Raw genomic sequence first — 12,722 nt, forward strand, 5'->3', positions numbered from 1 at the left:
ACCAAAGAAGAGAATAAAGAAAGTAACCGTTCGCAGAATCATGACCCCTGAAATCTGGAAGACACATCGAAGGTCAGGGAGTCAGTTCAACCCCTTACTTTACAGGTAAGGACCCTGAAGCGGAGAGGTTAAGTGACTTACTCAAATTCATACCACCGGTTAATGGCAGCGTCAAGTCTAGAACCCCATTTTGTAACTTACCTTCCAGGGTTCTTTCTTTCCATTTCCTTGGGCTTCTCCCTAAATGTCCTGCTACATTTCCACAATCTCCCACCCCTGAGTTTAACTGGTGTTCTCTGCACCCTCCATAAAGCACCACTCTCTTCCACAAACGAAGTGCCTAGCAGGGATTAAATTGCTATGGTATGCTCATCATCCAGGTACACCCTACTTTAAGAAATGCAAGACTTGAAGACATCCAAACAATTAGGAGTGCTTACTCGTATAAGAGGATTCTTTTTCTTACTAGAAGATTCTCACACTCCCTTAAGTAGAAATCCCTAGGTGGGATTTAACTTGAACCACTACATTTATCTGTCACGCAAGTAAGGTTAAAACTAGACCATGAGATTATAAATAGAATTAGAAACATTTCTGTCCAATCACTGCCCAGGAAGAGTGCTATAACATTTTACCTGACCCGCTTTAGACTTGAAGCCCTACCGCTGCCTCTTCAACAAAACCAACACAAAAACCAAACGCTACAGCTGAAGTCCCGTGCTCTTGAGAAAGAAAGAGAAGTAACAGCTTTCTTTTATTACAGCCATTTATGAAAAGACTGACTCCTCTTGTAAGCTCTGCTCTTTGATGTCACCTTGACGTAGGTAAGAGGTTTCAAAAACTTTAGACTTGTATGACACTTTACAGTTCAGACAACTTGAACACAGAGAGCATTTGTTGATGACAAGAGCAAGTGGGACGGTGATGAGTGAGGATCAAGGGAGGTGCGTGGGGACAAAGGGAGGAGAGGCTAGGGACAGGAGAAGCAATCCTGATAAGTACTCTCACAGACACAATACTGCCCGGAACGAACCTCGCCCGACTCCAAGGACCCAGGATTCCCAGATGCCCCTGTGACACCCCAGGGATCTCTTTAGGGAGCTAAGATGTCCAGTTTGATGAAAGAAGAAACACACTGCATGTTGGATTCTCATATTGCCTGCCGCTTGGAAAGAACGGATTACCCCCTGGACTGCTGTCTCCCCAGTTCATGGCCACCACCCACCTATTTCTGTTCAAACAATAGCCATCTGCCACTCTTCTTGGAACAAGCATCTTAAGGGAATGAGACTTCCTAGAACTATCATTCAGCCCTTCACTCCAAATGGCTGAGCTACACTCTTGACAAGGCTCAAGTGTCCCCCCAAGGATCGCCTGATCCGGGTCCTCTGAAAGAATTGCAAAAGTTTCTGTTACGTACCTCAACTTGCTGGCAGATCTGTATTAGTTTGGCCATTTGATTTTCTAGTTCACTGTTGCGCTTAACCAGGTTGGTGAGGTTCATCTCCAGAGTTTGCTGCCATCCCCGAGAGTATGAAGCCAGAGGGAAACAGGGAAGAGGGGAAAAAATAAGAAAGGTTCAATGAGCTTAAGAACCAATATCATGTGGAGATCATTCAGTCAGTTGGCAAACATTTCAAAGATTCATTGAGCACTTGCTGTGGGCCAAGCACTGTTCTAGGTGCTAATGAATAACACTGTGCATTTGGTCCAGGCTCTCATTATTGGAGAAAAGATGACATTCATGACTTTGTGGATATAGGAATTTAATGTTAAGGCGACTTTATGTTTTCTACAATATTTTTAACTTTTTAAAGTATTTCATAGTATTTCATTTTGCCTTCATAGTAATCCAATGACATAAGGAGAAGAGGTATTATCCTCTCTTTTACAGATGAGTAGACTAAGGGAACCATAATTTATTGAACAAATAGTACTTGCCAGACATTCTGCTAGGCAATTTCATATACAACATTTAATAACCACAACAATCCATGAGGTAGGATATGTCAGCATTTTACAGATGAGAACTGAGCTTCAGAATGGGGGTAAAGTGTTCTTTGCAGTCTTACAATTAGTAGATGACAAAGCTGGGCCTAGAACCCAGTTCTCTAGCCTCAGTCACAGCCTTTCCCCAGTATTCATGATTTTTTTTTCTTGGGTTTTTTTTTTTTTTCCCCTTGGAAACATTTTAGATTTATCAGTAGGTTCCTTCAGGGGAAAAAAAGATAGTATTTTAACTGTGAGGTTCGTCAAAATAGAGCATTGTATCTCACAGCTTCCCTTTTTTGGCCCTAAGGAATAGTCCATGGAGACGATAGACTTCAAAAACGTGACACCTGGTGTATCAAGGTAGGACATCCATTGCTTATCATTGCTTACTGGTACATAGATCCTTTCTGGTACACAGGAGAAGCACTTTGCAAATCTGTTTAAAATAACAGGAGTACAACAGTACTCAGAACTCTTAGTGTATTTCCAGTTGCGCAAGCTACTCCCTCCCATTCCTTATGTGAAGAAAACAGAATGTTATTCACGGTAGGTTGATAATGGGCTTTTATATTCCTCCCCATTCCCAAGTCCTCAGCTCTGGTGGCTTTTCCTCTAGGACCAGTCCCAAAATCCACTCCTCTCTCACTCACCATCCCCACACCCCCACCAAGTCTGTTCCAATGTAATACCCCAACTTCTGGCCCTTATTCTGCTAACATTCCTTCCCTTGGTTGTGTACATCACTTCATTGCTGTCTCCATGGCTCCTACGGTTTGTAGTTGTTCAAAGTTCATGTTTTTGATAGGAGGGAATGGAGGAATGGGGAGAGGACTCATGTACTTGGCCCCTTTCTTGTCTACTAAGTAGCTGTGGCTCCTTAGTATTCTTGGCACTGGCCCATAAGTCCATCCCAGAGGATGTATTCCCATGGATATATGTATTTCTAGGATGGGCAGTCTGATGTCACTTGTTCTCAAACTGGATTATGAGAACCAGCTTAAGTTTTGCTCCCCTTCTTGCCAGATCTCCCTTGGTTTCTTTGGCTTTATTCCCGTGGAAGTCACTTTCCCCCATTTATTCCACTGTTCTTGGCTTGGGCACAGGGTCTCCCCTGGCCCTCTTTAACTCCCCAACCGTCTCCATCCGTGGCCTTCTCCTTAGCAAGGGCAAAGAGAGTGAAGAAGGGAGAAAGAAGGGCAGCAACTGTTGATTTGAACATGATCTCTAAGCTAAGTAGATGTCACGAGACAAAAAAATGGCACAAGTTCAGAGATCAGATACAACCAAAGGTAATAAGCACCTGCTCTGGTGAGGGGGCAGTGAATTCCAAGAGAAAGAGGAGGGGAAACGAAAGTGGGTCTTGAAGGACAAGGCAAATTTTAACAAACAGAAATGAAGGAGGACAGGGTGTTCCATACACAACGAATAATGTGAGTGAAAGGGAATAAAGTATAAGGACGTGTTCGGGGAAGAGAAGTTGAATTTGGCTAGAACAGAGGGTACAAGAGAGTAGTGGGGGGCAAGGTTGGAAATGCAGCTGGAGGTCCTGTTTTGAAGGTCTTGAATGCCTAAGTGGGGATTTTGTACCTATTTTTATTTTTTCGCAGTGGGGACTTGCCAAAGGCTTTGGAGCAAGACAATGACATAATCTGGGCAGCATTTATGAGTTCAACCTACCAGCAATAACGTAGGGCAGACTGAAACAGGAGAGCCTAGGGGCAGGGACACTGGTTCAGAGGAAGCTGTGATGTTCAAGGCCATTGGTACTGCAGGTCTGGGCCAAGCTGAGAGGATAATCGAGAGAAACACGTTTCGAGAAAGGACTTGTCACTGTCCGCTATGCAGAGAGGGCAAGAAATAGGAGGACTAAGAAAAAGCAGTCGGATTTGGTAATTAGAAGTCACTGGTGACCTCTGAAAAAGGCGTTTCAGTGGGGTTTGGAAGCAAATGCTAAAAGGTACAGAGTTAGGGAGTCCCTCAGTAGTGACGATGTGGAGGCGGCACGTCTGGACTCCTCTTCAAAAATTTGGCTTGGGGGGTGACTAAGACAGACCTATGGTTCGATGAAATTGTCCAGCTTAGGTTAGACAGTGGGCACAGGCAATGGGCCCCATCAGTTATGACTTCTACTAGCACAGGGGTCCAGATTCCTAGACCCGTGGAAATCCCATCTCTCACCATTGACTATATGGATTGAGGAGGTAGATATAATGTAGATTGATGAACTCAGAGCAGATACAGTATTAGAAATCTGTGTTTCAGACTGTAATGTGTTTCCATTCAAACACAGGATTCCATGGGGAAAATGTTTTCTAACAAGTCCATGCAACCTGTTGCAACACTTGTCGTGAAACTAATAGCCTATAAATAATTCATAGTGTCAAGCAGGACTAAGTGCCCCTGCTGTGTGTTCCTCATTTATGGCCCAGCACTGAGACTCGCAGCTTCTGTAAAGCCACGGAAAACAAAAATTAGGGCTGAACACATAATTTGGGGTCTGGTTTGACTATGGACCTTGGGTTACCATCAAAAATTATGGCAAATGCTTATTTTGCTTCGGCCCCCTAGCAATTTGCAGAAAGCCAGCACATTTTAACACCACAGAACTAAAACTGACAAGATGACTCTAATTTCAACTTTACTTCATTAATATGAAAATGCTTGGAAAAATAAATCTCTGGCTAATGAAAACACCATCTGCTGATGGCTTTTTGCCACTGTTTTCTTACGTTATGAGACATAATTTGAGGAAAACCCCGAACATTTACTTACTCACTTCCTCTTCATTTGCAAGGAATGAAAGCCTCCTCTCAAACTGGAATTGATTCTCGATAATGAACATATGTAAAGGGAAACGGAGAATTGCTGCAAGTATGCATTCCATTTCTTCACCCTTCCTTATCATGCCTGGCAATGGCGAATCATTTAGAACTAGAAATTTGGGGTCACTGTAGGCTCGAATGATTTCATTGATTTAGCCAAGTAATTATCTTGCCTATATTCTGGCGAAGTAGACCAAGAGAATACGTGTGTGTGTGTGTGTGTGTGTGTGTGTGTGTGTGTGTGTGTGTACAGTCTGCTTATGGAAAATTCAACGCGTCTTTCTGGTGTTGTGTTGTTGCGGGTTGGTTTTGAAACACCCGTTTGTTTTGTTCTTCTCTGGTGCTGTCCAGTGAATCACTGAGCCTGGCTCCCTCTGTCCAGGCCTCGTTAGTGTAGCTTTCTCAGAAAGCTGAACCATGACAAAGAGAGAGCCAGAGTGGCAGGGGAGATTGGAATGGAGATATCTGCTGGGAGGAAACGGGGAACAGGAGGTTGGCAGGGGAGCAGGATGAAGCTCCCATTTCCTGCCACAGGAGGTTACCTCTGGGTCCTTCTGTGCTTCCCCTGTGTGGGGCTCAGAGAGTGGGGGTGCAGCATGAGACTAAGCCCCTCGTCACCTCCAGATGACTCCATCATTACAGCCTTCACGAAATTCTACACGGGTCTAAGCAGCACCACGTGAGGGGGATACTTGGCTGCTTTGCATAACTGAGGTTTTAAAAGGCACAAGTGAGCTAAACTGACGGTCAACACCGATGCCGGTTTTTTATCTGAGTTCCGCTTCAGTTGTATCATGCAGACTTGGCCTCTTTGTGTTCTGTTCTACCCTTCACAAAGAGGAGAATGTTGGCCATGTCTGAGATACCAGGCATGGGCTGTTCTTCCAGACAGCATCCCATAAAAAGAAATGGCTTCTTTAGCCCTCTCAAATAATTACTGGGGTTTTTTAAAAGATTTTTTTATTTATTCATTTGAGAGAGAGCAAGAGCATGCGCGGGGTGGAGAGGGGGAGGGAGAGGAGGAGGGAGAGAGGGAGGGAGAGGGAGAAGCAGACTCTCCGCTGAGCAGGGAGCCTGACACGGGGTTCGATCCCAGGACCCCGGGACCGTGACCCCAGCAGAAGGCAGAGGCTTAACTGACTGAGCCACCCAGGAGCCCCAGTTGCTGGGTTCGGTTTTTTTTTTCCCATTTCTGTAGACACACGTTGTTTCAGGTAACTTTCTCGCTGGCTCCCTCAAGAAACCAAGCTATCCGTCAAAACACTGCCTCGTCATTAAAGCCAGGCATTCCGTTGATGGCACATGCTCTCGACCACGATTGCCACTTCCCATGCTCCATGAAGGCACATGTATTCACACATACGTGAGAACACTGATACACCCCCTACCTGACACGGTTCGTCTTGAAGCCTAGAAAGGGGTGATGCCTTTCTGCCTGTTCTATTTAAACACGTAGAACTGTCACCAAATGCCTGTAAACTCTTTTGCTTTCTAGAAGGCATGAGGGGAACGTTATTTAAATCTACACGTGATCCCAACTGTTTTGATGTGGGAATTGACCTTTGGGGGATGCAGGAGGAGAAGGGAAGGGAAGAAAGGCCGATGTACCCCAAACCTGGAGCCTTCCCAATTCACAGAAGGCAGCTTCATCTTCAAATATGATCTGAGCCAGTGACCCCATGACTATTTATCGACATGCTCTTTTTTTCTGACATCCTGTCTGCTCACTGATGTTCCTAGCTATTCCAAAAGCCGGTAACCAAAAATCTTAGCACACTTTTGGGGTCACATTCTGCTTTCTTTTTTTAACTGCTTGTCTTAAAATACTTACTTTGCTTTTGCTTCAGTCTGTCACTTTATATATCAATTACATATGGCCTTTCAACAGCAGAACACACCATCTGGTCCACCAACTGAAGCCCACACCCCTTCTGCCAGCGTGTACTCCTTCCCCAAACATTTATTTGCTGTTGTGTAGATACAGACTATGTCCCGGAATGAGATACAGGTGATATGCTCGATCCACAAGTTCTACTCTACCTGAAGTTCATTGGAGAATAGCCAGACTGGTCCTCAAGCCAGGTGAACCCACCCTGGTGGGAACCAGGAGGCCATCCCTCTTCTTTCCAGAATGTTCTGACATTATTCCGCAAAGACCCATGACTCCCCTAGTGCCCTTATCAGGAACGCTATTGCCAACCATCCTGCATTTTTTTTTCTTTCCCCTCTCCTCAGGTGCATTGCATGGCTAAATCTCTAGCTTAAATGTGTCAATTTTTATTTGGACCTTCTATAAGAAAACCCGTACTAAAAACCTAAATCCAGTGTTTTATTTGGATAACAGAATAGTGAGCCAAAGCCGACTCTACTTTCCTGGAGTCCTCAATGTTGTATTCTACTTGAAATATTCCTCTTCAGTTCTTGCCTCTCGTGCATATCCTCTCTGTCCCCTTTCACACGCTCTTCCTTCATGTCTACCTTCTAGACGCTGAGTGTGCCTCAAGGCTCAATCCTGAGCCCTCACTCAGCTCACCACTGCATGACTCTACCTCCATGCTGAAGGCACTCAATCTACGTCTCTAGCCCTGATCTTTCAGCCACCACAGAGGCCTGAATTTCAACTCCTTCTAGAACATTTGCCCTTTCAGTTCTGAGAGTACCCCCATGTTTTCCCTGCTCCAGATATTTGAGCAAACTATTTTCTTTCTGCGAGAGCCCTGGCTGCCCCTTACTCCATCCCCATCCCCCAACAGGGCATCCAAAAACCCGCGCAAAGTCTCTTTTGATGGATGTCCCTCCCATGCTCTCTCTCAATCCCTTGTGCTTCCACTGTCATAGAACTCACCACACTGTCTTATAACTGTGTCCTTAACTATCTGTCTCCCCACAGTGAGCTGAAAGCTCCACCAGGACTGGGACTGTGCTCTCTTTATCAACGTAACCCCAACATCCTTTCTGGTACTTAGCATCCAATAGGTGTTCAGTAAATGTTTGATGAATGAACGAATGTTGAATGACCCACGATCATATCAAACTCAAAGCTAAAGTCAAATCATCCCACCAAAACTGCTAGCTCCGTCCTAATTTCCCCATTTCTATCCCCAGTACCACTATTCTTCAAGACATCTCCTACTCTAAAGTCATTTTTTAATTCTTTCTCTCCACCATCTGTAACCATACAGTCAGCCATTCACCCAAGTCCTGCCAACTTGTTCTTCACAGTCTCTAGTTTGACCCTCCTCTCCAACTAATTCATTCATGATTCCCTGTTTTGAGCCCCATGACTCCCTTTCCTTAATTCTTCCTTTGTGCGTCCGAGCGTCCTGTGCACACCTCTGTCATGGCACTTACCATACTGCTTTGGAATTTTTGATGTACTTATCTGTCTCTCTTAGTAAGTTCAAAGCTCTGCAGGGCGGGGACTGTGCCTGATTTCCTGTGTCCCCAGCTCCTACCACGATGACTTGAACAGTTGAAGTGTTCAGTAAACAAAATGAGTGTTCATGAATTGTTTGTTAAGTGAATGAATGAATCCCTGGCCTCGATCCCTGGTGCTACAGTTTAAGTTAATATCTGTTCTGTCTTCAGGGGAGATAAAGAACAAGACATTACCTCATTACATCAACCCTTTGAGAACTTGCGTGTCATTATCACATTTTCCCCCTTTCAACTTTGTGTCTTTGGGCTTAATAATTCTTCTTTCCTTCATCTTTCCTCGCCTATATTATGTTTCTGGAATATGTCCTTTGCCCAATAAGAATAGACAGGATTTTCATCTGCCCAGGAATCAATCTCTGAGTCAACAGTTTCATAAATTGTGCTCGGACTGACGATTGTTAGCTCCTTGCAGATGGTGGTGAGGAGAAGACTTGGGACAAGAGAAATGACAAAAAACAGAGAGATAGCAGCGCAGATAATAGGAGTATCCACTTGCTAAGCCTGCTCTCAAACCAATAAAAAAAAATAGAAAATACCTTCCAACACATTAATACTATGTGAGAACAGAGCCAGAGACTCCATATAATTATTAGAGGGAAAAGAACAGGAGTTCAGATGAGTCTTAGCACACAGTTTGAGTCGAGATGGAATAAAATGCATTTTATCCCCCCTGCCCCCACAAAATGCGTAGAGATTTGATACATATTATAAATAATGGGGAGCATGTCATGGACAATTATGAGACCACAGAGAAGCCAGATCCACAAGTAGGAATGATTTTATGATCAGGAGTTGAAGGCTAGTTTAGCTAGTTTAGAAACCCCATGCCAGGTATTACCTTCACCCCCATACCTCCACCACCATGCTGTAGAGAGTGCAAATCTGGACCCAAACGCTTTGCTTGTATGGTATTTTGCTACTGTGATTCGGTACCTAAGTGAGTGAAATGGAGAAACAACTTTTTCTGCTCCCTCACCTACAGTAACCCAACCTGGCCTCACTGAAGCCTCTTCTTATGATGAGAATTTATGACATGGCTCATTTATTAGGGAGATCCTTAGTCTCAGGATAGGTTCTACTGAGGCCATGACCCTTCTTAGGGGGACCGCATTCATGGCCTTACGCGCATGGCATCCTCATACCCGACTTCCCTACAGATACGCCCACAGAAGATGAACACAGACGCTCTCTCCTCCTCATGCACAGTGACACACGTTTATAGATATACATAGACAAACAAACAGAATCATTCGCAGCTTCTCTGCCATGCAGAAATACACACACTCATATATGGCAACACATACATATGTATGCAAATATACTCCCTCTCAACCCAGGCCTTCATGAAGATATTTCTTTCTTTCTCTTATATTAATAGTCATGCTGGTTCCAAAACAGTCAAAGGCCCAGTGGTAGATAAGTTGAGAGGGTATCTGTCTTGGCAGACAGAAGTGGGTGTCGAGTGGGTGAGCAGACAAATGACTGGGAGAAGGTGGTAGCTGAGTGAGAATGGGTGGGTGGATGACAGAGTGACTGAGTAGGAAGAAGGGCAAGTAATCAACTCTGATAAGATTCTAGAATATCATATTTTCCAACCTTTTAACTCTCGTTGTGGCTTTCCTTTGAACATTCTCCAAGTCTCATATCTCCTTTCTCTTTGTCTAGCAATCTTTAGCTCTCTCTGTCTCAGCCTCTCTTTCTGTGTGTCGGGGGGCGGGGTGGTGAGTGTGTGTGTGTGTGTGTGTGTGCGTGTGCTTTACTTTCCCATAACGAAAAGCTTACTGTAGTGCCAGGTAATATTTTATAACAACAAGATCCCTGATATGTAAATGTAACTGCATTTAAGAATTATTTGTAGTAATGAATTTGTGGAAATGTAATGAGAAAAAGAAAATGTGCTTGTTTATTCCTTTCAGGAAATTCCTCTATTCCCCCTGGTTTTCATCAGCTATATTTTTGGCAGGCTATGGGCATGGAAATGTGAAGACATCACTCTCAAAGAGAATTATAATAATTGCATCTGATTTATACAGATGTCACCATAGGGTTAGGCAGTTGGAAAATTCAGCGATCCAAATGAATAGGCACTTAAAATTAAGGACATGCCATACTTCTAACACTCTGGTTTTTAACATTATCAGTAGTCCACAGAAGATTTTGTTTTCAGACCTCTAAAGTAGTCACAATGGCAAGACAGATTTATGTCTTACAAGATGAGAGCTAAAGCAAGCTATAGACGCTGGTGGTATACCTCCTGCAGATCCGTTATAAAGGTTCCATTCATTTGGATGTCTTGAGCATATACTATATGTGCAAGGCACTAAGGAGGATACTGAAGAAATAAAAGACATTGTGCCTGGCCTCAAAGAATTTACGGGATAGTTGGGGTGTTTTGGAGTGGGCCTTGTGGGGTTTTAGCTGGGGACTAAAGAACGGGTAGGATTCCTAAGCCGGTCAAGAAAAGAGCATGGGTCAAAGTTAGGAGGCAGCAAAGAGAAGGGGTGGTATGTTGAGCAGACAGTTAGGAGGCCAGTCTGGGCAGATGAAGGTAGCATGTCTGAGAGTGGTAGGGGGGAAAGACGGAAGGGCGGCATGCGAACCAAGTCGTACGGGACTTAGAACACCACGTTGCGATCTGTCATCAATACAGAGCCACTGAAATTTGACCTCTTTTTATAAAGCCAACATTTATTAATGCAATAGTATCGATCTTTTCCAAGGGGAGAAACTCGCGGCCAATGAAAACTCTTAACATGTGAAGCATTTTTATAGAAATACGGCACATATCATGAGCTAAGAATATATATTGGGACTGGTAAGTGGAAAGAGAAGGGATGGAGGAAATAATGACTCTGATAGGCCTTTCTACTGTTATAACTGCGGTAAACAAAGTTGTTCTTTGCAACTGAAGAATTAATTGAACCACTAGTGGACTTCGGAAGGGCATGTACTTAGAACGGACAACTAAATAAGGATAATAAACCATAGTAAGTATCCCAAACCCTCTAATCTGGATTGAGCACATGTTAAGAAGACAGGCTGGCTTCTGGTTATTCTGACCTTTCGTCTTGTAACAGTGTGTTTATTCTTTATTGAACAAATAAATACTAGAGACCACTAATCCTACTCAGGGAGGTTAGTACAGAAAGGGTATTTATAAAGGCCAACAGTAAGGCTCCAGAACCGAAAAGAACAAATAAACCCCATTTCACTTACTGGCCAGAAAGTAAAACCCCTAGATGTCTGTACTATCCTCCTTCCCCTTCTCCTGCAGGACTCCCATGCTCCCCTCATGGCCAGAAGAGTATGCTCCAGGCCATCTCCCCCATAACTTCTGACGACCAGTTTTCTCCTTTCTCCTTGGGGAAGAATCCAGCAGATTAAGGGGATAATCCTAAATGCTTTTAAATTAAAATTAACCCAAAGAAGTGAGAATATATGTGACACTAAAAGCCAGACCTCCTCTCTGCTTCATGTGGAGAACTGATAGCCTTTACACTTGGAAACCAAACCAAAGTGATCCCCACACATCCAACACACACACACACACACACACACACACACACACACACACACGCAGCACCTCTCCCTCTCCAAAGTCCAAGATGTTCCAGACAACATAACAAACCACACGGTTGGGAATGATTCATATGTTTCCACTCTCGGTCCAAAAATAAAAAAAAAAAAAAAAAAAAGTTTCCACTTAATTTATAATCAGAATTTTCTGTGCATTTCCTAAAAAAATTAAAGGGGAACAATTCAAAAATCTGGCTTTTCTTTCTGCAAAAATTACTGATTAGTTACAGACTAAAGTATCTTTTGGTAAAATACTTTTGTGCTCCATCCAACCCTGGAGACTAGGACTATGGCTGTGTGGTGCCAAATATCTAATCAGTCATCCAGTGTTTTCATGTTTTCGGATGTTTTCAAAAAGCTGGTGTTCTGCAGATACAGGCTTATTCTATCCAGTCTTTTGTTATCTCAGTCGTACATATGGATACAGAGTTTTCTGTTTGGAGTATTTCTCAAGGCCAATGCCTTATTATAGTTCCAACACCTGCAAATATTTGGCAGAGATTGCTCCATCCTCTCCATATCCCCCCTCTTCCCACAGCCCCACCCCCACCTCTTGCCATTATGAAGCTGTAAGTGTATACAGTATGTCCTTTCCTTGATGCTGGTAATCATTTATCTGTGACCCATGAAATGTGCAATTGCCAGAGCGTAAAGTTAAGTTTCAAATCACATTTCATGGGCAAAACTTAGGTCCAAAACAAAGCGGCGGAAGGCCACAGCCGAAAGGATACTTAACGCGGGGTCTAGAAGCTGAGTTCCCGTTCCAATTCTGTGACTTTGACCAAATCACTTAACCTCTCAAAGTCTTAGTTTATACCACATTACAGTGTAAGGCTTCAGCTAGACCAAGTGCAAGGCTTAGCGTCTTAGGCGTCTAAGAAATGAAGTCAATCA

At 43.7% G+C, this 12,722-nt stretch overlaps 1 protein-coding gene across 4 annotated transcripts in view; it reads right to left on the reverse strand.

Annotated features, from left to right (window-relative positions):
• MID2 (midline 2) overlaps positions 1-12,722 on the reverse strand; it is a 93,491-nt gene that overhangs the window by 65,413 nt on the left and 15,356 nt on the right. For all 4 annotated transcript variants that reach the window (XM_025853690.2, XM_073885706.1, XM_073885705.1 and 1 more), the window contains exon 3: positions 1,421-1,516. In XM_025853690.2, coding sequence (XP_025709475.1) covers positions 1,421-1,516 — 96 coding nt within the window. The remainder of the gene's footprint in view (positions 1-1,420; positions 1,517-12,722) is intronic.

This window comes from Callorhinus ursinus, unplaced genomic scaffold (assembly GCF_003265705.2).
Source record: "Callorhinus ursinus isolate GAN/ISIS: 27379988/994484 unplaced genomic scaffold, GSC_fseal_2.0 scaffold65, whole genome shotgun sequence".
NCBI classification, from domain to species: domain Eukaryota; kingdom Metazoa; phylum Chordata; class Mammalia; order Carnivora; family Otariidae; genus Callorhinus; species Callorhinus ursinus.